The sequence below is a fragment of the Gymnoscopelus microlampas genome (genome assembly GCF_963454915.1).
Source record: "Gymnoscopelus microlampas genome assembly, chromosome: 7".
Classification (NCBI taxonomy): domain Eukaryota; kingdom Metazoa; phylum Chordata; class Actinopteri; order Myctophiformes; family Myctophidae; genus Gymnoscopelus; species Gymnoscopelus microlampas.
The window spans coordinates 40,464,759-40,491,156 of record NC_139944.1 but is presented as its reverse complement, the minus strand read 5'-3'; the positions used below and the strand labels follow the sequence as shown (position 1 = coordinate 40,491,156).

The 26,398-nt window shown below is 40.9% G+C and overlaps 3 protein-coding genes across 4 annotated transcripts; all 3 read left to right on the top strand.

Moving 5' to 3' along the window:
• The first annotated feature begins 2,029 nt into the window (after positions 1-2,029).
• Positions 2,030-7,015, top strand: tp53inp2a (tumor protein p53 inducible nuclear protein 2a). Of its 2 annotated transcripts, none has more exons than XM_084061373.1 (4): positions 2,030-2,176; positions 3,509-3,727; positions 5,577-5,703; positions 6,237-7,015. In XM_084061373.1, exons 2-4 carry the CDS (start codon positions 3,619-3,621, stop codon positions 6,460-6,462), a joined length of 462 nt encoding a protein of 153 aa, XP_083917499.1. In that variant the 5' UTR covers positions 2,030-2,176; positions 3,509-3,618; the 3' UTR covers positions 6,463-7,015. The 2 variants fall into 2 exon arrangements, with proteins under 2 accessions (XP_083917499.1, XP_083917500.1); XM_084061374.1 differs by lacking the exon at positions 2,030-2,176 and adding an exon at positions 2,494-2,621.
• Positions 7,016-7,306: 291 nt separating this feature from the next.
• On the top strand, positions 7,307-11,417 carry LOC311048555 (glutathione hydrolase 7-like; the record flags this gene model as incomplete). The annotated part of the gene is made up of 15 exons (XM_084061813.1): positions 7,307-7,445; positions 7,642-7,760; positions 7,852-8,000; positions 8,088-8,202; positions 8,302-8,369; positions 8,463-8,536; positions 8,656-8,837; positions 9,011-9,098; positions 9,190-9,317; positions 9,420-9,508; positions 9,969-10,118; positions 10,235-10,349; positions 10,727-10,864; positions 10,980-11,079; positions 11,189-11,417. The coding sequence occupies 15 exons, from the start codon at positions 7,307-7,309 to the stop codon at positions 11,308-11,310; spliced, it is 1,776 nt and encodes a 591-aa protein (XP_083917939.1). The 3' UTR covers positions 11,311-11,417.
• A 1,210-nt stretch (positions 11,418-12,627) lies between these two features.
• On the top strand, positions 12,628-19,781 carry cyld2 (cylindromatosis (turban tumor syndrome) 2). Its single transcript, XM_084061356.1, has 14 exons — positions 12,628-12,712; positions 13,124-13,614; positions 13,994-14,123; positions 14,905-15,146; positions 15,735-15,903; positions 16,007-16,127; positions 16,335-16,448; positions 16,744-16,823; positions 16,992-17,058; positions 17,138-17,270; positions 17,993-18,101; positions 18,331-18,449; positions 18,590-18,794; positions 19,114-19,781. Exons 2-14 carry the CDS (start codon positions 13,180-13,182, stop codon positions 19,293-19,295), a joined length of 2,106 nt encoding a protein of 701 aa, XP_083917482.1. The 5' UTR covers positions 12,628-12,712; positions 13,124-13,179; the 3' UTR covers positions 19,296-19,781.
• The last annotated feature ends 6,617 nt before the right edge of the window (positions 19,782-26,398 follow it).

Here is a 26,398-nt window from a genome sequence, read left to right as displayed (position 1 = left end):
AATGACTAAACGCACTTCTGTGCTGAAATACTCTGACATAGGCAGTAGGGGTGTGATCGCCCCGAGGGCACACCCCACCTCAGTGGTGTAAAGTAACTACATGTAGCTACTCAAGTACTGTACTTAAGTTAGGCTACTAGTTACTTTGTAGGTTTTGATTATTATTACAAAACATACATTAACCACTTCAGCCCTATATAAATTTCGGCCATTTGAAAATAGCCGATCTACAAGCTCACAATGCTTTGCAGATGCAAAATCTGCTATTTTCAAAGGATTTTTATACATTTTATACATTACAAAACTTGTGAAATGGGACATTATATGCATAATGAGTAGCCTAGTATACTTTCTACTTTTGTTACTTTTATATTTTGATACCAAGACTTTTGTACTTTTACTCAAGTATATTTTTAATTCCGGACTTTTACTTGTAACAGAGTATTTCTACATTACAGTATTGATACTTTTACTTAAGTAAAACATGTGAGTACTTTTTACACCACTGCCCCACCTTCCATGATGGCAATGGTAAAGTGCGCAGAGGAGAGAGACAGAGACACAAAACATATGCCTCAAAGCCTTAGCAGAGGGCCATCAAGGGCATTGGCCTGTAGACAAAACACAGTAAACAGTTAATGTCTGCTTATTAATTTGCAGCCTGTTTTATTCTGTTGTTGCTGTGATTTATTTTATTTCTTCCGTTGTACGTACAAGCACTTTGCAACATTGTATTATGATGATGATTATTATTGTTATTATTAGCAAAACAAACTGGAACAGAAAAACAACTAAAAAATGTTGTTTATCACCAACAGCTTGGTCTGCATGCCATGCACGCGTGCACAAATGTAGCCTAGGCCTACACACTAATTGTAATTATTGATTTATTATGTAGCCTACAAATTATGTGACATAATAGCCTACAATCATTACTGAAAGATATTGTCAGGCCTATAGCCTCTATGTTCTTAATCTTAAAATCATGCATTAACATTATGGTCTTGAAATGCCAAAGGAAATATTTATGGTTCTAATTCTAAATATCATAAATGTTATTGTAAACGTAATGCTAAAAGTTAATTTCTGAGTTGTGACTGTCCTATGTGCTCAACCCCCCCTCCCCCCCAAAAAAACAAACAAATAAACAAACAAACAAAACAGCAGGAGCTCCAGTGCAATAGGCTATCAATCTGTCATTGATTCGTTGTTGCAAACCAATCCAGTGGCGCAACTGCGCCATCTTTAGGAATAAAGTAGCAATTGAGACTACTCCATAGTACATGCAACAAGTCTTCTTAGTCCATACAATGACCGGTTTGTTTGATTGGGGTTTTTATTGAGAAAAATGCATATAGGCTTACATGAACATATATTTGTACATAGGCTGATAGGCATATCTATCAAAATGTCATTTCCATTGTGGTCCTTTGAGTGCAAATGTATGAGTACAATTATTGCCATGTTTATTTCTTTATTTGGAGAGGGGGGGTCATCAATCCGTTTTTATTTTTATCTTCGGTAGGCTACGTCTGTATTAAAGCTATGTGGCTATGGCAATACACTTAAATGTAGCCTATAGGCCACTGCAGTGTTTTTTATTTACTCCAAAGAGGGGTGGGGGCGGGGGGCGGTTCCTCTGATTATGGTTTTGAGACTACTTTTAAAATTCAGATTACGCACTCAAACCGTTAATGGTAACGCTATCCCCCAAACCAAACCAATTCCAATATAAGAGTCTTTGTCAAGGGGGAAAAAACTATAGCAACTGATATGCAGTAGGCTATTTGATACAATCTTAATATCTCAACAAAAACAGTGGATGTTTGTAATTCAATTTAAAACACTAAACTCAACATTAAACTCAGCTTATGTGTGTTGTGTATTATCTATCTCTGCATTTCAAAAATAGAGGGCTCTTCGTGTGCCCTCTGATTGGTGGTGGACCTCTAAGTGGGCGGAGAAAGAGGAGGTTCTGTGCGCGATCAGCTGTAATTTCCAAACAGTGGCAAAACAGCAGCAACGAAAACAGAAATATTGGGTGCATGCCTGCATGGATGCATCGGTGCAATAAGTTAGGCTATAAAACTGATCTGGTAAAACATATCAAATTCACATCACAATTTAAGAAAATGGACAGCGAATTAATTTGAGAGACAATAACCCCAACACCCAGGTAAGGACATTAGCCTTTTCAGAACTTAGTTATAGATACATTACATCTGTAAATAGGTCGTCCAACAGTAAATACTGAAATTGGACGAATCCAGACACGATAAAGTAGCCACGCCACCCTACGATGCTCTCATCTGGTCTGTAGCCAAACAGGTGTTGTGTCCCTGACTCCCTCTTAAATATCAAAATATTATAGTTCACGAAAACCGTTATGTTCGGAGGTGATATAATAAATACGACACGGAAGCCACTTCGGATGTTTTATTTTTGATAGTGACGGGGCGCACCCATGAAAGCCTAAATTACACTCAATGTAAACAGGAAGTAAACGAGTGGGGGAAATGGCGTTCGGCCACAGACGGGATTAAAACACATATCTATTAAAAATACGGACTAAAACAGTGCAAAAAGATTCCGAATACCGAGTTAACATTTGGGGCAACCGGGTAAGCACCTTATATTTTGCATTTGTACATTTTCGGAGAAATACGGACTTTACTGGTGAAAGTTCAGGGCACTCTGGGGGTAAATCCCAAGACTATCGTATATGCAAATGTAAAAATCGATAAAATACGTCTATGATAGTCTTGATCCAAGGCTAACGTAAGCCTACTTTGCTCTAAATACTATATAGCCATAACACGTTGGCGATTATTATGCCATTATTTTCGTTTCGTGGTAGCCTATGCATCTGTTCCAACTTCCAGATGTTGCCTTAAATTAGCCCCGTTTGAAACATCCCCCGATCGGAGCTAGTCTTAAATCCGCTCCGTTCGCATCAAGTGCATGGTGCTCATGCTCACTGATGGCTACTGCTTTTCCAAACTCTGGCTCATGGTCACACGACCCACATTGCAGTTTGTGCGCTACTCATTTTTTCCGTTGAAGTCTTGGGTAAATGGGTACTGCACAATATCGTTAATTAATATTACCACCCCTGAGCATCATCAAACTGATAAAGAGGCGGACCATATGAAAGCAAGACTGGAGCACAAGAAGCCCCTCCCCCATGCCATGACCAAAAACAGATGGACTCAACAATGGGACTCTTCGTGCCAGTTGATTATTCAAAATCACTGTAGGGCTGTCATTGGCCAATCATCAATGACCATTGCAATCAGTTGAGTGAATATGCTGTTTAATTTACAATAGGCCAAAATGTTGATAGGATCCTCCCAGAAGGATTAGAGTTAGTTACCGTTATAAAAAAAGGAGGGGGGGGCAGTATCATAGATGCTACATGACAACAATGAACAATAGGCCTAGAGTTGGCAACAGAGAGGCGGGCCAACTCATCTGATGTGACTGTCACTTTTTGTCTCCTTCTGTCAAGGTCTTTTGGTGGGACATACATTGAGAAAATTGCAGCACAAAAGAAAGGAGAGGGGAAATAAAGGAGGGAGGCCAAGCAACTACCTCATATACACCTGACAGAAACCAAACATGTTCAAAATAATTACCAGTTTGTTTTTTGGGGGAGATGAGGACGCTCACCAAGACCTGAAGTCTGAAGAAGTGGTTGATGAGGGCTGGCTTCTAGTCAACCATACAGGTCAGTGTAGCCCCTACGGAACCTCTCCCTCCGCTGTACGCTGTATAGCTCCGAGATGAGGTCCCTCGTTAGTTACTGCCGTCTGTTTTCGAAATGGTCGCACGTCGTCCACTTTACATGTTTCTTACCCCTTTCTGCACATCGTATCCAAAAAGTAAAGCATTTCCGCCACTCTCTCAGATGTTTGAAGTTTTAACGCGCCATAAAAGCTATCCAACGGGTTGAAGAAAGTATTTAATTTGCCTCGGTTTTCATCCGGTTCCATAATATTTTGCATTAGAAGATGCAATTCAACATTTGACCAGTAGGGTAAAAAGTAATGTTATCTCTACGGGCGCAACTCTTGCGCAATGTCTTAAAAACCATGTAACCGGATGAAAACCGAGGCAAATTAAATACTTTCTTCAACCCGTTGGATGGCTTTTATGGCGCGTTAAAACTTCAAACATCTGAGAGAGTGGCGGAAATGCTTTACTTTTTGGATACGATGTGCAGAAAGGGGTAAGAAACATGTAAAGTGGACGACGTGCGACCATTTCGAAAACAGACGGCAGTAACTAACGAGGAACCTCATCTCGGAGCTATACAGCGGAGGGAGAGGTTCCGTCGGAGCTAAGGTCAGTGGGTAACCGCCCAACTCACTCCAAATCCAACTCACTCCAAATCGCGCCCAACTCACTCCAGACATCTCACTCCACACACTTGCCCAACTCACTCCACACACTTGCCCAACTCACTCCACACACTTGCCCAACTCACTCCAAAAATTATTATTCAGTACAATATTGAGGAATTAAGTACAATATTGAGGAATTTGTTACTTTTAACTCTATTCTGTTTTAGGCTTGGTTAAAGTTTTAAATACTGTCTCTACAAAACAACTTAATGGTTCTGGGGGGGGGGGGGGGGCTCGCTGGCCACTTTGGCACTTGGAGTCCAGTGTTTGTTAGATGTCTTATTCTATTGTTGGTCAAATCAAGAGGTGTTGTTATATTCCTCGTTAAGGTTTTGGCCCTCCTCCACTGAGTTCACCCGCATAATCACCCTCCACCCAGGTTAGGGTTAGGGTTTAGGGTTAGGGTTAGGGTTAGAATGTAAGAGTCTCCACCGATTCAACCCACACACACACACACACACACACACACACACACACACACACACACACACACACACACACTATAATATTATAATTTATAGCTGCAAAGTAACTAGTAAAACAAATACATTTAGTGGAGTAAAAAAACAATATGTGGATCCGATATGTAGTGGAGTAGAGGTAAAACCATTGGAAGTTGGGAATATTCAAATAACGCACAAATACCCAACATTGTACATAAGTACAGTACTTAAGTTAATGTACTTAGTTACTTTACACCACTGACACATTGAACCAATATTACACTGGTGACATTGCATGAGTGAGTTGGGTTTGGTCCTGGAGTGAGTTGGCTATGGTCCTGGAGGGAGTTGGTCTTTGGTCCTGGAGGGAGTTGTCCCAGCCCTGGAGTGAGTTGGGCGAGCCCTGGAGTGAGTTGGGCAAATATTTCTTAAGTCTTCATGGAGTGAGTTGGATTTGGAGTGAGTTGGGCGGTATTCGGTCAGTGGTGCTGTAGCAATGCTATATGGGTGGTTGTTTTTTTTCTGTGATGATGCAAACAAGGAGTTCATTTTGTTCAGAAATGTTATGTCGGCATCATTTGTGTATCTGTCTCTTTTTCCATCGTTAAACTCTAATGTTAAATATAAATCAGAGCTTTGTTTGACACTAATTTATATTTCATCACACAAGGGTGTCACTACTATCAAGTATAAATTAGGCCTTAAAGTTCCTTACTATGTGTTTCTGCAGAAGCAGTAAATGAAGTGAGTTCTGTAGCAGACAAGGATACAGAGCGAGATGACTCCTGTGCCTGTAGGGCCCCATCAAACCCTGCTGTCAATGAGGAGACTGATGCAAACCCAGAAACTGACTTTAGGTGAGAGAAGATGATGGGAACAAGGGAAGAAGTGAGATCTTCTTGCCAGAACTCAGTAGGGTTGCAGCTATCGATTATGTCCGTAGCGATTCTTCTCTTGATTGCTTTTTTGATTATATGAATAATCAAGAAGCTTTACAACATTTTCATATACACATGCATATTTCAATGAATCGATTCACCTTTTAAGCCCTATTTTATACTTTGTCACACAACGGAGTCATGCAAACATTTTGAAAATAGCCGATCTACAAGCTTGCAATGTGTTGCTTTGTGACACCCTGTGAGTTTGTAGATCTGGTGTTTTCACTATTTTTCAAATGCGTGAAATTTGTTTTACAATTTCACATATAGGGAGTGATTATTACTCAATAGTTAAAAAATATATAGATTAAATTGATTGGTTTGATTAACTGTTGCACCCCTAGAACTCAGTTTGAACCGAGGGCAGACTGAGTGCTTTTGTTATGTAAATTCACTAACATGTTTCTTTGCTGCATATTAAAGCCAGATGTCTCTGTTCCAAACAACAGTGCCACCATTCCGAGCGTCCGTAGCACTACGTCCCAGCCTGGAGCCTTGGCTAAGATGACCCAGGTGACTCGTGTCCAGAGGGCTCAGGCATGGGTTGACCGTCACCAACTGTCCCGCAGCTGCATTCAACGCCAGAACTGTGTCTGTCAGCGAGCCCAGCGGCACTCCTTCCACATGCGCAACACCTACCTCCACCAGCCAGGGCGTCGCAACTGCACCCACTAAGGCCTTAGGTCTAGGACGCCAAGCTAATAAGCACACAAATTGGTCAAGCCATATACCTTGGAAGTCACATACTCAAATACCCATTTTCATGTTTTGGGTGCAGCTGACCTTCACTGGTCGTAGTAATGATTGAAATGATGATTCACCTATGATTAAAAATCACTATATAAGCAATACATAATATGCACTCCACTGGACATATTCCAAGGTGGCAATTTGGCCCCCATGTCGAAGTGGGAGGGGTGGGGTATGATGTAATAGAAAAATGGTTGCCAGGGAATATTGTCAAAACCTTGAAGCACTTATCTGATCATGGGCAGCTTTTTTATTTGTTCATTTTTAAAGACACTATGTTTTTTGGTTGTGTGCATTTTACTTTTATATACTGTACTTGAGTTGAGCTAAATGTGCTTGTTGATTTGGAAAGCCTAGCCTATGCTAAATGTATCCCCAAACATTTTAAGTTGTGTTTCTCAATGTAATTACTTTTATGCTCTGATTTTGGATTGCCAGCTTAAAAACATCATACAGCAATAAAAATATTGGTCTTCAATTTGCATAATTTCTTAATTAATCCAAAGCTTTCTAATGTCTGTATTATGTGAGTAAAACTTCACCAAGACGAATGAGAGAGAGATATCAGATGCAACTGTGCATGCAAAATCTCATTGGTCAGGAGTTAATTACAACTCCTGTCTTCCATTATTGATTTGTGTAGCTGAGGATTGAGTGCAGTTAGTGAACAACTGCTTAAATAAGGAACACTACTTAATCCCCAAATCCATCTTTTACTGTTTATCTTTGATATAAATCACGTGTCTCTTTCAGAGTAAACACAAAAAGAATGGATTTATCCCCTGGAACAAAATTGAACAACAATCAAACACCTCTCAATTACAAGAGTTTTGGAGGCTCGTTTGGCACAAAAGACTTGACAAAAGACTTTACCATTCATTTACAGACCGAACAGGATCCTGATACAGGTATGTGTACCCTTGGTTACCCAGCAAACCCAGCAAACTTCTACTGTGGTCAGGATCTAAAATCATTATTTTCTTGCCACAGACTTCAGCCATCTCCCAAATGAGATACCTTTAAAACAGCTGGTCTCTGGTGATTGTGATCTGACGGACAAAGGTTTCTCTTTGAAAAATACTGGTGGGGACCCACCTTCTGCAGCACCCAAGACACTTTCTTCCTGGCATGACACACTTGTGCCACTCTATGCAGCATCCATCATCTTTGCCATAGCAGTCACCGTTGCTATGTTCCTTCATATTTACCTGGGGAAATTTCAAGTAGGCCATAATTTGTATCTAACAAGTAGCACAAGTAGTATTCAAACACAACTGTATACTTGCTCATATTTAAACGTCCTTGTCATCCTAGATCAGGAAAGGCGTGCTGGTGACAGATGATAAGTACTGCACAGCGCTAGGTCAGAGGGTCCTTCATGATCAAGGTTCCAGTGTAGATGCAGCCATCGTTGCTGTCCTCTGTCTAGGTGTTGTGCATCCACATTTGTCAGGTATTGGTGGGTATGTGGCCACACAATTAAGGTATGTTTACTGTAAAATACGATTCACAGAATAAATACTGTCTAATATTGTATTATCTTTATGTAGAGGAGGGGTGATGCTGGTTCATGACATTTATAAGAAAGAATCCAGGGCAATCAATTTTCAGGAAAGTGCACCTTACGCAATAAAGGAGCTGTTTCACAATGCTCTAGAGCTAAAGGTAATATGAGTATGGGAAACGTCTTGTATTACTCATAACATGTTTGAATTTGTTGTTTAGTCATGCAGAAGTTCATTATATGTCATCTCATCCACTCAGCCAGGTCTGCAGGTTGGAGTGCCAAGTATGCTCAAAGGGTTACACAAAGCTCATGAACTGTATGGGAGGTAGGACACTGGATATGGCTTTTTACCTGGTTTCTTGCCACTTTTTCTCTCCCCTTTTTATTTGCCTTTAAGCACAAAATTGCTCCATTCCAGCTTGTCATGGAAGGATGTGGTCACCAGAGCAGCTGATGTTGCCAGAGATGGTTTCAATGTGTCTCACAGTCTAGGTAAGTCAAACCAGTGTGTTTTCTCCCACCCAGACTCACAAGGTAGTGTAATTATGTAACTTCATTTCATGACATGCAGTACTTTCTCCATTAGTATTTGACAAATTGTTGTTCAACAGCTGAAGCCATAAATAAGGTAAACAGTGAGAACCTGTCAGGGCGTTTCAGGAGTACATTCTTCCCAGGCGGTCGGGCTCTTGTTCCAGGTACATTTCTTAGAATGCGGAGGCTCGCAGCTGTCCTCGAAACTGGCCTGTCAGACTTTTACAGCGGGAACATATCGCAAGAGATGGTGGATGAGGTAACAATTTTAAAAGGCTTGTTTCATAATATATTGGGGGAAATAATTATCAAGTGAAAGCAGTGTGTAGCAGAGTGTCCCTGCCTGTAGCCCAGAGGTTTGGTTTAACCTGGGTTCGAATCCAGGTGGTTAAGTGCACAGAAGCTGTAATTGACTTGTACCTCGATCATTAGGTGCAAGCAAATGGAGGGGTCCTGAGCAGAGAGGATATCAGTAACTACAGTGCAGAGTTTGTACAACCTGTGGAAGGCCTGTATCATGGTAAATGCTGTACAATATATATTATACGTGACAAATGTGTCTGGTTTCATGACACTTTCATTCACGTTCTACATCTGTGCTTTCCTTTTAGAATTTAAAGTTCTAGTTCCCCCGCCCCCATCTGTTGGTGCTGCCTTGATATCAACCCTCAACATCCTGGAGGGCTTCAACCTCCATGAAACTGGTGGTTCACCTAACACATACCATTGGATTGCTGAGGTACAGGATCTCAACTTCAGGCACCATGAGCTTATTTGGTGATCACAGAAATTCTAGTTGCCTTATTGAATGCTACTTTTTTTTCTGTTATGCATTTTGAAGTCGTTGAAAGCAGCTCTGGCATTAGCCAGTGGTTTGGATGACCCTTTGCACAACTCCTCAATTAATGAGCTTCTTTCTGAGATGCTAAGGTAAACTTTATTTATTTCAAGACAGGCATTCTGTATTTCATGTGTACCGTAAGGACAAAGGGCATTTTGTTCCTGTTTTATAATTATTCTATGGACCCATGAAATGGCATCCACATGCCAACTAATGGGGATCCTAATCAACAAATGCACCTAGGGGTGCAAACCCTGCCTGAACAGGCCGAAACGTTGAGAATTTATTGCTCGTCCTGATGAAGGCCTGAACAGGCCGAAACGTTCATGAGCAATACATTCTGAAGCTTTTTGCAACTACCAGTGTGTGACTTTATTATTTTTCATTATACTTTGTTTGTCTAAGCATCTGGAACAACGGATGTGCGTGCACTACCCTTTTCATCTGGATCAGTGCCTCTTATGCTGGACTTAACTTCTTATCTATGTAAGCACAACTCCGAAGTGGTTTTGGTGGATTTTCTTTCTTACACCCCTGTCCTTGTTAAAGCAAGAGTAGGGCTGACATGCTACGGCAGAAAATCAATTCGTCCCACGCCTCTCCGCCAGAGCACGACCCAACTATCTCCATTAAGGGTGAGCCTGTGGCTAGCCAAGTGATGGTAACGGGACCAGATGGCCTCATTGTATCCGTGACAAGGTGATGTGTATGATCCATTTGTATTAAATCTAACTTTAATGTCAACAAAAAAGGTAACATTCATGTTATGAGCCACTGGGCACATTCTTCTCTTATGTGTTGTTTTTACATTGCAGTTCTTTGAGCAGGCCATTTGGGAGTAGAATCATGACCCCCTCAGGCATTCTCCTCAACAGTCACATCCTTGACTTCTCGATGCCTAACAAAACCAAAGAGATCGTCAACACTCTGGTAAATTACCATAACTAGTAAGCCACAAGAACCAGAACTTTAGTGCAATTCATTACATGTTTGCAAGATGATGCTTTACTTGTAACAATAATAGTGTATAGCATGCAAATTCCTGCATTCATTCTGATAACATTGTGCACTAACTGAAATGTGGCAAAGAAGGGGGAAAAAACATTTTGGTGGTGCTTTAGGATAGTTTAGCATGTGCAACAATATCAATACAGATTATGCAAGGAAAAAGCTTTAAATGCTGGCAGTGAATACACAATACAGGGACAACTGATGTAAAGACTGATTGTTCATGGAGATTTGACCTGCAGAAAAATGTATATGAAGACTTTCATGATTTCATGTTCTTTGGTTGCCTTTTTTTGTAGAGAAACAGGATCCAACCAGGGAAGAGGCCATTATCATCTCTCATGACCACAATAGTTGTGCCTCCCGGGCGTAAATGTGGGAGCTATCTGGCATTAAGCAATTCAGATGGAGAACACAGTCTGAGTGGGATTACTCAGGTCCACAATGTTTCATACTTTACAGTATTTTGACATTCGTATATTTAAATGTGAATGTAGGTAGTTAAGACAAGTAACAAGATGCTTTCTATTTTGTGACATTTGTTTATTTTAGGTGTTGATAAATGCATTATCCAGGCATAAAGAAATGAATGACAGCTTGTCCATAGGAAGACTTCATCCCCAGCTCCAATCAAACAGCATTCTTGTAGACTGTAAGACTTAAGTATATGCCAATAGTTCTGCATTCTACTATGGCCTTTGTTTTTGACACATACTGTAGCATTTGTGTATTCACTTCTGCCCTGCCTTTTCACTTTTTAGCTCAGTTTCCGGAGGAGGCGGTGCAGATGTTGCGTGGAAAGGGTCACATTGTCCAAAGGGTGAAGGCACTATCTGTGGTTCAGGGTATCCAGTGGAACAAGGACTTTATTGGACCACGATAGTTATACCATTCATATTATTTATAGTTTGTGTTGCCATGTAATTGAAAACAACAAGTACAAGGATGCAAGACTGTGGTGTCTTATTTGAAAATGGTGCAGCTGCAGCACAATTGTCATTCAGTTTATTGTATTTACAGTAATCTCTCAAGAACAGATTCTGACCTGCAGGTCGCTGTTTTTCATTTTCTGTGGGGTCTGGCTACGCGAGACTATATTTACAGTAACAACCAGTGACCACCAGAGGGCAGACCACTGCAGGACACTAAAATAAATGTGTAGTCTACTTTGTATTTGGAATTGAGCAGATTGTTGTGATTTGTCTAATAAATCATTACATTACGTTTGTATTTTACATAAATGTAAAAAGTCACCTTGTTAGACCTCTATCTATATATATATATATATATATATATATATATATATATATATATATATATATATATATATATATATATATATATATATATATATATATATAGATATAATTGGCAATCCTGTAACTAACCAAAGTGAATTCTAAATACAAATAAATTGTGGTGAAATGGCTGATTTTTTCACCTTATGATTTATTTCACATAAACTCGTTTCAATTGATAATTTACCTGTAAATATTTTACATTTTCCCATTGCTATTCCATGGAATGTTAACTGCAGCCTAAATTAAATTAAATATGCCACTTTGCATATTACTGTACATGCATGTGCAATGCAGTGGTGTAAAGTAACTAAGTACATTTACTCAAGTACTTTGGAGGTACTTTTAGGCGTAGGCCTACTTCCAATTTTCAATACTTTTACTTCTACTCCACTACATCTCAGAGACAAATATTGTACTTTTACTCCACTACAATTATTTGTTACTAGTTACTTTGTAGTCATTTGATTATCATTACAAAACATACATTAACCACTTCAGCACTATGCACTATTTCTACATTGGAGTATTGATACTTTTATCAATAATTTATTGATTATACAAAATGTTAGTACTTTTTTTCCACCACTGGCCTGAACTCACCCCTCCCATCCCTTTAACCTGCTGTAACAACCAACCTGAACATGGCACATGCATATTACTGTACATGTATGATGTATGTCACGTGCAATGATGTGATCATGTGTCAACTCACTTGGAGCATTTTAGATGAAGTAAGCTCTCTTTCCTGTCTACCGGCTTCCAATCTGTCACACTGTGTGCTCAGGGCAGCGACGCGCACATGCTAGCACGCACTGAGGAGGCGTCGCCGGTCACTGCCAGGTCACTATATCAACTCACTGGGACCGCAGACTTCCTCATTCAGAGACACTTTGTGAGGAGTTCAGACGATCGGCTCGTACTGCACCGATAACAGAATGTCTGTGACATTTAAATAATTGCACTTTGCTTTTGAAAAAAACCTGAGTAAGTAGATCTTCCTATATATTAGCTTACTGATTTCATCTGTGTTTCAGAATGTTGCAGTGAAACCTTTTAGTTTGACTGCCATCTGATCTTAGACAAGAACCAAACTGTGTCTTTATCCCAGCTGTGCTCAGGCAGATTTAGGCTAGCACAATGTTACCACCAATTTGTATTATTTAGCAGAATATTATCCTCACTGTAATGCTTTGTATGACCCTTATAAAAGGATGAGAATTGATTATTCAACTGAAAGTTACATCTGTTCATTTGAAATATCTTGTCACCAATTATGAATTTTCTTTAAGTCTTCTCTTTAATATAAATATAATCAAATATTGTTTTTGAGATCCTCTGAAATGACTTTGCACACAATACAGTGGAAATTATTAGAATTACAATTTTGCCCCACAGGTTGTCTGCCAGCCTCAACTTTTGCAGAAAACTGTATTGTGCAAACAAGGAGTCCCATGGAGACCAAAGCAGGAGGAAAAGAGAAGTTCTTCATTGTGACAAGAGGCAAGGCGAGGAAAGGCTTCTCCAGAGGATGCATTGGCCGTGTGGAGGCAGAGATGCAGCATGGGGAACTGATGGGATTGCTATACACCAGTGGCAGCAATGCGGGCAGCCCCAAGAGTGGGGGGGTCGTGAGGATTGAGGACACGTACCCATTAACCCGCCACCAAGCCCAGCTTCTTCTCTTCGTGTCCCCGTCAAGCAAACGCCTGGAGCTGCTGTGTAATCCTCAGCTGTTTACTGCCATCTGTGAACTGTCTCAGGATGACCTTGTGGTGGTGAAGCACAAGAAAGGACACATGCCAGGGCTGGTGAAGAACCTTATGCAGATCGGAAGGAAGGAGAACCAAGAAGATCTGCAAATGCTTGGCTTTGAGGTTGAATTTGTGGTGAGTGTGTTTTTAATTGGCAATATTACAGAGTACGTCATGAGCCTGTCAGTCATGATACCGTCAGATATGTTGACGAGAATGTGCTTCGACTTGATTATCTAGGTTCAAATTTTATTTACTTGCGTGACCTGCCTATATCAAAAAGGAAAATGTATCCAGTTATAATACATTAAGTATATTATTACTACTATGTATGTACTTCCAGGGCTTGACATTAACTTTTAGTACATTTTCCATTCACTTGTCCGGGCACAAAAGTCACTTGTCCGGATAACATCCCTAACATCCCTAGTTAGCAGTCTTCTAACCAGGGATGTCGCCATTGTGTATTTGATATATTTATTTTTAACTGAAGGTTCTTTTTTTTTTTTTACAGGAGTCTGATCACACTTCATCATCCAAGAAGCCTGTCCCTCTTCCCTTATTCAGTGCAGCAGACATCATCCAGGTGGTCCCTGCTTATTCTGTCCCTGTTGGTCTTCACTGGAGAGACAGCCACTCTGGGGGTCAGTACTGTTTGTTTATTTGCATGTCTTTAGACCACAAGGCACTAATTTTCTAAGAGTCCACAAGAGAAAAATACAATAAAAAGGAGCAGACGTTACAGTGAAATAAACAATTAACAAGTGATCACATATAACACAAATAATCACAATTGTGTGTAGTTTATGCAAAATGTTATGAAGGATGCTCTTAAGTCTAAATAGCAAAACAAATACAAATTATCTGCAGGTACAGTATAACCACATAACTGTATTGTTGGAAAATGTAAACATATATTTTTTTAAACACAAAACGGAATTCCCCAGGTAAGTAGTGGCTTAAGTAAACCCTTTTATTCAACAGAAACATAATCTCTTACACAAAAGGTTTACCCAAGCACCTGTGACTACAGTGAGGGCACCAATCAAGCGGTCCTCTACTGTACATGGAACCTGAAAAACTGGCCCCAGGTGTTCTGGAATGCAGATTCAATCCAAGTTATCACATTGTGTACATTGTGTGCTCACAGTCTGCATACCTCATATTTAGACCTGTGGCATGTTTACAGGAGATCTGATGGCATGCAGCATGTGACGGTGCACAAAAACTGTCACAAGACCAATAAAATGTCATTGTCAGACACACATCTTAAACGGTGCTGGTGAGAAACAAAGCGTGAAAGGTTGGAACATGCAAATGCTGGGAACCAGCACCTGAGGAAGGTCACTGTGGCCTAAAACATCACATTTTTGCTTCAAATATACAACTTCATAATAACTATGGTTGTTGTCCCTTCACCTCCAGGTCTAAACCGGAAGGCAGTGTCACGCATCAACTCCATGCCAAGTATTGGATCACGTGCACGACAAATGAGGGAAAATCCTGAAGTACAGAGTATCAGTCAAAGCCCCAACGGTTCCCATTTTCGTCTAGAAGTAGGGTCCATAGTGGAAGTGACATCAAATACAGGGGTCACTGTATATGGAGTCATCCGCTGGATGGGAGTCCTCCCAGGAAAAACGAATGAATCGGCAGGAATTGAATTGGTGAGTTAAAGAACCATCCTGCCATTGATACATGCAATTTTCTATTCACAGCCCCTGCGTTAACAGCCTTATCTTTAGATCTGGCATTTGTTTACATTTTCTCAATAGTCATTGAAAACTTAAAGTATCGTAACTTTCACCAAAATAAAACCATACAAATCTGTGTATCTTGGACAAAAATAAAGCCATCAGTGTTGGATTAAGCTGATTTTCATACCGTATTAAAATGAATGGAATCAATGGCTTGGCTTCCTCAGAAATCAAGCAAATTATGGTATGTTTTGGAAAATGATCGGCAGTAATGTCAAGTATATGCGACTACTGTAGATAATGGGCTATGGCCCTTTACGACTTAACTTCTGATGTGTTCTGTGTTGAGAGCTTGCTCACTTGGCTACGTAAAATGTATTAAAATACATTATTTTGCATTCTGTAGGCAGGCAGAGAACTTAATTAAGAAGTGTTATGTCAGATGTTCATGTCACAGAACAATACGATTCAGATAAAAAATCTGCAACGTTGCCCTTTATGCATAATAGAGGATTATGTTGGATTTTACTCCCTTTATCTTGACTCTCACTCTTTCAGGACTATGACGTAAATGGCTGTTCTGATGGGATGCACGGAGGCCAGAGATATTTCTCCTGCAAAGGGAACCGGGCTTTGTTTATGCCAGTTACAAAGTGCAGCCCTGACGGCAGGTTTCTCTGCCCCCCTACATATATGGAGAGCCTGAAACCCAAAGGACCATCTCCAGGTTGCACATGTATATGCACACATATAGTTTTGACACATATATACTTATATTGGGACATACTTATTCTATAATAATGTGTTTTTTGTGTTATTTTTCCCCCCAGATGACTTGGAGGAGGATGCACCCCCTATACATGAATCAGAGGCCTTGTCTTTGTTGGTGGGAAGAATGAAGGGTATTCAGGGTCACTTTAACTCCTGTTACCTGGATGCCACACTCTTCAGGTAAAACAAGTTCAGCAGCACCCCACAGGCCTTGTGCTTCTCCAGTAGCACCCGTTTCAGATTCAGATTTACTTTATTGGCACAGTATTGGGATCGTTTTCATTTAATTTAATTTTATTTCACACAACTCACGTAAAAAAAACAAGTAACAGTAAATTGCAGCATCCAAGTGCCATGTTGATGAAGTGATTTTTTCTTTCCACACAGTCTGTTCAGTTCATCCACAACTCTGGATACTGTCTGCAGCACCCGCAAACCAACAGATACAGAACAACCCATATCCTGCACTCTTAGAAAAGAAATCATCAACCGTTTACGCAGGTACATTATAACTGACTAGCCCAGACCTTATAACTGCAAAATAAGGGCATGATGATTTGTTTTCCAACTGGGTAAACAACACATTTTGTTGTATTAGCTTTCTTGATATGGTATATACAGAACATTGATAAGTCTAGCTGCACTAACATGAAATACATGCAGCTATTGTGCATGAGATGGTGAGTGCATGAGATGTGTGTGTTTGTGTGTGCGCGTGCGTTCTTGTTTGATTTAGCCTGTGCATGCTGTTGTATCATTCCTGTGCTGGCACTGATTGCTACTGTTTTCTATTCAGACAAGGATTTGTTCCTGCTGAAAGTGTGATGAAATTCCGTAAACAGCTGGGCTGTGAAACCTTCCTCACAGAGGAAAAAGGTACAGTATGTGTGCCTGGAGCCTGTTTTGTTTTTATTGTTATGATAGAAAGTGTTCAAGGAACGATCAAGAAAATATATTTTGACATTGTATCTCAAGATAACAGAACCTATGTTTAAGGAGCCATGTATATTGTAATATACATATACTAATACTGCTTTCCTGCAGACCCTGAGGAGTTCATCACAGTTCTCCTGCAGAAGGGACTTTGCATGGAGCCCCTGCTTAAACTCAGGTATGAAACTGATCCGTTAATGATAACCTGTCCCGTTTGTCTTTGCAAACTCAAGTCTCTAAAGTTCTTATCCTCTTAGATCTAGAGGAGAGATTTCTCAGGGGGCCTATACCTTCCAGATCATCTTGGAAAAAGAGCAAGTGGTCCAGGTGCCCACCGTCCAACAACTGCTGGACACGTCTTTCCTCTCATGTGACCTGAAGTTTGAGGAGGTGGGTTGGGCTGCCTTGTTATGTGATCTTTCAAAGATATGATATACAGTATATTTAAGCTTGATTTATACTTTGCATGCGGGTGTCACACACCGAAAATAGCAGATCTACCAGCTCACAATGCGTCGCAGCACGTCATAATGATAATAATGTAGACATTATTAATGCCGCGATTTTTGTTTCACTGAGCGCTTAGGGGGGAGCTGTTAGGGCTAGGTGTCTTGCTCGGGGACACTTCGACACTTCGACTGAGGCTGGGAATCCAACTGGCGACCTTCTGATTCCCAGGCGGCCTCTCTACCCACTAAACTATGGCCGCTCTAAAGCACCCCAGAGCGACATATTGTGAGATGCTAGATAGGCTATTTTCAGTGCATCCTCACACCAGTGGCGTTTGGTGGATTCTAACGTTGACCGGGCCAGAACCGGGCCAGGGGGGGGGGGACCGGTTTGACGGCTAAACTGGTTTCCTAATGGCCACTCATTAACAATTCGGCCGAATGCAAATGAACCACATTTGAAAACAAAGGCGACTTTCTGTGGTCGGCTACAACAGAATAGGGTGAGTGCTGCTAATGTTGATTTTTTGTTTTTTTCCCCTGGCGGATCTGGGTCTACAGACCGGGCCATGGCCTCGTTGGCCCCAATGACGATACTCGCCTGCCTCACACAAGTAACTCAGGCTAAATCCCTTGACATTGTCCCCACCATTTCTCCATCAGCCTCCATCCTGTCTAATAGTGCAGATGCCAAGGTTTGGAAAGAAGTACAAGATGTTCCCCCACATAATCCCCTCCACAGAGCTGGACATCACAGATCTGCTATATAACTGTGAGTAAGACATTAAATATTTTTACGACGCCTTTTACTTTTGGATTCTTACTGGATTTCCACTTTTTTCAGCTTACTCCCTTTAAAAATACACTCAGTCTAGAATCTAGACTGAGTGTATTTTTAAAGGGAGTAGACTCTAGACTCTAGATGGTCATACTTTCAATGGTAGACACAGGTTTGGAGCCATACTGAATCACACCTATGGATTGTTTACCCTCCCTAACAGCTCCAAGAGAATGCTTTGTCTGTGGGTGTGTGGCAGAGATCGAATGTCCTCAATGTCTTCCAGACTGTAAACTCCAGCCAGGGAGAATCAAACAGTACTGCTCCACTTGCAATACACAGGTAAGCAGAGCTGTGGCATATGGTTTTAAATCCAAAATTACCAGCATTTCATACAACAAAAGTTAAATAATTGAAGGACTGATGTTGTTTTTCTACACTACTACAAGTATGACCCTTTACATTTCTTACTTTTTTTTAAGGTGCATACCCATCGATTGCGGCAGGGCCACTGCCCCAGGGCTCTGGCAGTGCCACCACAGATGCATACTGATAACCCTGTGCCAAGGCACATGATGCAGCTGTTTGCTGTGCTCTGTATTAAAACTAGTCATTATGTGTCATTCGTAAAATACGGCACTGACACTCGTTCCTGGCTCTTCTTTGACAGCATGGCAGACAGATGCGGTGAGACAGATTTATGTTTGCCTTATCATAATTTAGATCATAAACAAGTGCTATAGAAGTGTAAAAATAAAGTGTACTTTTGACCTGAGCTTGCAGTCACTATCTTTGAGTATTGACTTTTCCATCTTGACAAAAACATGATTGTTCGTGCAAATGCTGTTATGTTGTGGTTTCTCTGCAAGATGGTTATTCATGACTACCTTGTTTTCGGAGTATCCAAGCTACAGTAGATTTGAGATAACACTGCACCCTGACGTCTAGGACTGGCTCTTATCTTGGCTTGTGCTGATCTCTAATCTAGTATCCACCTTCTTTTCAGGTGATGACGAAAGAGGCTACAACATTCCAGAGATCAAGGCTTGTCCGGAAGTGGGGGACTTCCTGTCACAGACGGATGAGGAGCTAGCACGGGCCAATCTCTCTCAGGGCGACGAGCTAGTGTGCAGGCTGCTGTGTGATTCCTACATGTTTTTATACCAGAGGCCCATCCATGCATATTGAAACACATTAAGGAAGACAAAATGTTCCCACAACAGTGCCATAATAACCTTGACCTTGTCACTGTCTTCTTGACATGTCAGTGCATGGCAGCCACACCAAGGTTTTATGCTAATAACTGGCAAAAAAAGCAAGATTGGAAATGGATGCAAATTATTACTGTAGAACTGAATGATCAAAGTCTTGTCCCGTTTGACTTAAGCCTAATTGATCTTTGTGAGATACTGTCACCCCTTTGACCTTTGTCAATATCTGTGTTAAAATCTGCCTGTTTTGCCCCTCCACAAAAACAGGCATTCAATATTCAATTCAGTTCAATATTACTATTTGATCGTACTACCGCTGTTGACCTTTGTTTCTCTGTTGTTGTGTGCACTTGTATTTGTGATTATTTATACTAGTTTTATAAAGGAAACTGTCTCAGTGATTTTATGAATTTGTGCTGATTCTCTTGTTTTATCAGACAAAAGTGAAAGGTCCTCTCTAAAACACTGACTCTCATGTTCATTCATTTTGTGTAATTTGCTAATCTACTTCTGGTTAGTCTCTCTCTTTCTCTCAAAAGTCAATTTAAAATGTATAATTATTTTTAATAAAATGCACCAATGGTGTAAGCCAGGGAAGTGTAATGATAACACAGGCAAATCTTTGTTTTCTTACTTAGTGATGAGTAGCTCGTGCTTACAAATAGCATATCAATTGGCATGCTGAAAACAACAAATCATCTCAAGGATGCTTTTCCCTCATGTTAAAAACAAGTTCTTGTCTGATTGTAAGCTTAGCTGCATATTGTAACTAACATTTGTTCTCTGAATTCCCCCATTATGCTATTCAGTAATGTTATAACAACAAAGTCATCAGTGTTACGTGTCTCAACATCTCTTAGGCAGTCATGGGGTGCCTGGTAGATCAACTAGTTAGTACACTGACCACATGCTCCCTGTGGGTTGCGAGGGCCCGAGTTCGTGCCCAACTCCCATCATGTCTTGCATGTCTCTCCTCTCTCCCCCCTGGGTTTCTTTACACTCTTTTCTAAAAATGAATAAATAAAGGCAGTCCTACGATCAGAGAGATGAGATAAGCTATTATGTTGTCAGATTTCACTGAATTTCTCTGAAAAATAAAGAGATGAAAAAATGATTTAACCTCTAGACCGTCTTTACCCTCTAGTGTTACAGTAACTGGACCCGAGTAGGCTCTGTACTTGGACCGTTTTTCTTCATGCATCTACACCAAATCTTTTTGTCAAAAATAGCCGATCTACAAGCTCACAACGCATTGACGCGTTGTGAGCTTGTAGATCAGCTATTTTTGCCTTATGTTCCCCCCTGAATATGGATGCTGAGGTTCAAATGGTTAATTTCACATTATTAACCTACAGGGAGATCTAATAGCCTACTTCCCCTACCATCTTTTCATGTTGTCACACTCAACACCTCACCACACAGCCTGTCAAGGTCTGGGCTAGTTAAATTACAACTACACAGATTGAGAGCATAACTTTTAAAGGCATAATAGGAAAGAAAAGGGGGTACAATTATGCCTCTATACCTATGCTTGTGTAATTGTTCCCTAAAAAATATTAATCAAAAAGTTAAAAGCATAACTTGTGCAGCACATACAGGAAATTCTTTTTTTTTAAATGGTTAATTTATTTTATTATGAGTTTGATAGATAGGTGTTATTACATCTTTTAAGGCGTTTAGTTACAGCTATGTGATGGGTATTGTGGTCTCTACTACCCTCTTGTGGAGAAGTGTAATTTGCTCAGATCCAGTAAGAAATATGTATTCTGATTGTTCCAAAGTAAGATGTAAAATATGATTCCTAGCCTCATGAAGACTTATCAAGTGAAACAATATATTGTATTTTAAACAATAACAATAACAACAGAGTAGACTAGTTCCTCAGTAACCAGATATTGATACCTACAGGTCCATTTCATTGTGGATATACAATTTATGCAGATGTTCAGATATCTATTGAGTGATACATACATTCCAAGGTCATCATACCTTGTGATTTGGAGCACCATTCTGCGTAGTCATATGTATCCATGGGTTGGCTTAACACATCATTCTGTGAAGGTATGGATAGCCTGTATTCTCACCAACTTTGATGCTGCAGATATGGTTACAGGACTAACAGGCCTTCAAAATCACAGTGAAGTCAAACAATACTTTTGTAATAACTTTATTAACTGAGAGAAAAACGTCAGGTTGCAAAATATGACATATTATTTACAACTAAGTCAGTGGAAAATTCAGTCAATGTTTCCTTATTAGCAACTATGTGATCATGTGATATGATGTGGTCTGGGAACACACATTGATGTGTGATAAGGCACAACAGTGTCACTTATCTTTTATTCACTAAATGGCGTGATAGTTCCTGTCATTCCATTTATGTCTTCTGAGCTTCACCATTCTGAAATCACATAAAACATAATACTATATTCTAAGGCAGAATTATTTTAAGAACAGCTATTCACACTGAAATCCAGTACTACAACATCATACAAATGATATTGCATTTTGCCACGCCCGAAGTGAAAGCTCTTTTGGAGGTGTGCTAAAATAAAAGAGAAAAATTAATATGTGATTCGGGGGTTGATTTGATGTTGTTCATGATAAATGGTGTTTTTACTTTGTTGTAGAAAATAGGCCCCTCAAGGTTCAAGGTTCAAGGCTGTGCTTTATTGGGGCCGGCAGTGGCTCACGGGTAGAGTGGCCGGTAGGGCGGCTGGATGGCAACCGCGAAGTTCCCAGTTCGATCCCGGGCTCCCCTGGAGTTAGTGTCGAAGTGTCCTTGTGTAATTGCTCCCAAGAGCAGGTTAGTGCCTTGCATGGTTTCCTCCGCCATTGCTGTATGAATGGGTGAATGTAATGCACACTCTATGTAAAGCGCTTTGGATAAAAGCGCTATATAAATGCACCATTTATTGTTACATCTTGTGTATACAATAGGTACATAAGAGTAAAACCTATTTTTGTTCGGCTTCCTTAAGACAATGCAGCAGCAACATTAATAATAGCAATAATGAAAAGAAAGCGAGAGAGTGCAAAAAAGAGCAAAAAAAGAGAACATCAGTGTATGTACACTAATTTGTGCAGTATGTAATATCCAGAGCCTTCATGGTTCTGGGAATATCAGAGCCATGAGCACCTATCAGCAAAGAGCACCTATCTATCAGAGCCAATGAATGATCCCTGCAGCGCTTCTTTTTTTCTCTTTTTAACTTACATGTTTATCGCATGTTTCCAGAGATAATGTATAGCGATTTGTGTGAGTTTTGGATTAAATCTGTCTCATGATCCAAGGAATCTGGGGTAAAGAAATTTGGTTGTACGGTTTAAGAGTTATATGCCAAAACATAAAGCGGGCTGGTAGAGCCCCATGAGGCAGATTTGAAAGATTTGGGTGTACTGTGTCTTTCTTGGCCTACTGGCAAGCATGCACAAAACTTTTGGCACTGATTGGTCCAGCAGTTTGTTTGTGAGATTAGTTCTGGAATCACACATGCCCAGACACTGGTGAAAACATAATCATGGCCTTCCGCCTGGCAAAGATAAAAATGAAATACAAACACAAGTACACACATAAAGATGGGTTGGAAGTTCTTATCTTAGAGATATCTTCACTGGCAATACGTCAGACTGCAGGGCTGCCAGTCAGATGTGCTAGTGTGCAGTACAGGTGCACCCCAGGGCACAGTGCAGTCTAAGCTTCCTATTCACCCTTTACACCTCCGACTTCTGTTTCAAATCAGAAATGTGTCACCTCCAGAAGTTCAGTCATTGTCAGCCGCATCACAGGGGACAACAGGGACAAACATAATGCCCTGGTGGAGAGCTAGCACTTGCCTGTGGTGAGTGACCACCTTGACCCATTCCAGTTTGCGTACCTGGCAGACATGGGGGTGGAGGATGCAATCATCTACCTGCTAAACAGGGCCTACACTCATCTCGGCGCCAAGGACAACAACGCGATCAGAATCATGTTCTTTGACTTCTCAAGAGCCTTCAACAACATCCAAACACACCTGCTGGCGGAGAAGCTTGCAGTGATGCAGGTGGACAGCGGTATGGTGGTTTGGATTACGGACTATCTCTCAGGTAGACCGCAGTACGTGAGAATGGGGGGATGCCGGTCTGATGTGCTAGTGAGCAACACGGGTGCTCCCCAAGGCACTGTGCTGTCACCCTTCCTGTTCACCATCTACACCTCACGTCCGTTACAACTCTAAGACCTGTCACCTCCAGAAGTTCTAGGATGACACAGTTGTTGTCAGCTGCATCACAGGTTACAACACAAGGGAGCACGATGACATGGTGAGGGACTGTGCAAGGTGGAGCGAGGTGAACTGCCTCCGGCTCAGCAAGACCAAGAAGATGGTTGTGGATTATCGCAGGAGCAAAAGGGTCCCTCCGGTCCCTAGTGTCATTCACGGGTAGGTGGTGGAGGTTGCCGATAGCTACAAGTTCCTGGCAGTGAACCTGAACAAAGAACTGGACTGGTCTGACAACTCTGATGCCCTCTACAGCAAGGGCCGGAGTAGATTGATTCTGACGAGGCTGAGGTCCTTCAGGAGTGTGTAACAGGATGCTGCAGATGTTCTATCAGTCTATAATGGCTAGCTCTCTCTTCTTTGCGATTGCATGTTGCGGGGGGGTTACATTAATGCCGGGGGACACGATCAAGCCGAACAAGCTGGTCAGGAAAGCTAGCTGGATGGGGTGGAGGAGGTGATGAAGGTGGGTGTAGTGAGTAAGTTGGATGCTATTATGGACAACCACTCTAATCCTTCCCCTTCACTTGGAAATTGTGGGAAGGTTCAACAGAGGGAATGATAGATTCAGTCCTTTGTGCCGTACACATAGGTATTGCTTTTACCTAGGTGTCCTATGTGTATACATATATATCTGTTATGCTTTGCTTTACTATTATTATTGTTTATTAATTTCTTGTTTTCTTTTTCCTTTTTTGCTGTTTTCCTCCGGGGTTTTTTAATCTTTATTTTTAAACCTATTCTGTGAAGCACATTGAACTGCACTTGTTGTATGAAACGTGCTATATAAATAAACTTTGATTGATTGATTGATTGGTTAACTATGAAGATGTCAGTATAACAAGGCACATGTTGGTCCCTCATCTCGCTCAGTGGACTAATTTCTCGATAACAAGCAGTCCAGTACAGTATGCTCTATGCTGCTGTGTGTTGTCTTGTACTGTTACCTTTCTTGCACTATATTAGCACTGCCGAGGGTGCTGTATATTTTATGTTGCAAATCTTATTATAATTTCATAATTATAATAATTTAATAATAATATTTATTATTTATTTATTTTCTTTCTTTCTTTTTGCCACTTACTGATAGTAAAAAAATCTAACACCTGGGAAGTGCAGACAGAGCGGGTGGTGAAGAAAGCGCAACAATGCCTCAGACAACTGAAGAAAGCTGGCATGGGTTTCTCGCGGAATCATCAAGGATCCAAGCCATCCTAACCATAGACTGTTTGAGATGTTGCCTCATGGAAAACGGCTCAGAGCCACTGGCAACAGACAGATTGCTAAAAAGCTTCTTTCCCTTTACAATCAGGCACATGAACGAACTGACAAGAACTAGAATGAACCAGGACAAAGGGAAACGCTAACCCCCCCCCATCCCTCACACCTCTCCCCTCTGTGTCCTTTTCTTGTACTATTATGCTTGAACTGTTCCTAACTAATCTGCTGTATATAGAATATACTGTGAAGTTGTTTACATAAAGTATTGTGGCAGCTACTGAAGAAATGCTGTCGGTGTACATAATATACCAAAATGATATGCATGTGTACTGAACATACGCTGATGTTCTCTTCTTTTCTTTTTTTTACGGTTTTATCAATATTATTGTTGTTGTTATTATCTATGCTGCTGCATTGTCTGAAGGAAGAAATACGTTTTACTCTTATGTACCTGTACACAAGATGTAACAATAAAGCACAACCTTGAACCCTTGAACCTTGAATGATGTCTCTCTGTCATGCTGTATCTATCTACTGTACTTTTTCCCCTTGCTGTTTTTAACTTCTGTACTCACTGTCTTTGGCGCCTGGATATCCCCAGCGGGATCATCAAAGGTCTTATCTCAAGAAAGACCAAGGAGCTGGTGGTGGACTATCGAATGAGAAAACGGATGCCCATGGACACCTACAAGTATGGACACCAAGTATGGACACCTACAAGTACCTAGGCTGAACACCAAGGTACTTGGAAAGGGAACAATGAAAAAGCTGGCGGTGGAGGCTATCCTGGCAACCCCTCCCCCCCAGAATTAAGTAGTGGGGAAGTTTAGCCCCAGGGGTTCTGGCGGGGTTATCTTCCCCAATCAGCACAACAAAAGACTTGATCAGTCCTTTGTGCCGGACTGCCGGTAGCCTTGAGGCTTTTCAATGCCACGGCAGTGGCCTCCAGTGGTCACTCACACACTTGGTCGAGGGAGGGACTAATCTCTCAAAACTGTGAATTTTGTTGTTGTTCTATCTATCTATCTATCTATCTATCTATCTATCTATCTATCTATCTATCTATCTATCTATCTATCTGTCTATCTATCTATCCATCTATCTATCTATCTATCTATCTATCTATCTATCTGTATCTAATTTATAATACACTAAAACCATTTGATATGAGCAACAATCCTCTATCAAAGATTATTCATTTTTCATCAACCCTATTCAGTAGTCTTGAGGGGTGAAGGAGCTCTGCTCTAACACAATATGATTCAGCATCGGGGAGAGAGAGAGCAGACACAGTCTTCTTCTTTCGGCTAATTCCCATCGGGGTCACCACATCGCATCATCTGTTTCCATCTGTTTCTGCTCTGTGCATCTTCCTCTGTCACTCCAGCCACCTGCATGTCCTCTCTCACCGAATCCATAAACCTCCTCTTTGGCCTTCCTCTTTTCCTCTTGCCTGGCAGCTCCATATTCAGCATCCTTCACCCAATGTACCCCTCATCACTCCTCTCTGCACATGTCCATATTGTCCAAACCATCTCAACCTCGCCTCTCTTGTCTTAACCCCAAACCTTCTAACCTGGGCTGATCCTCTAATGTA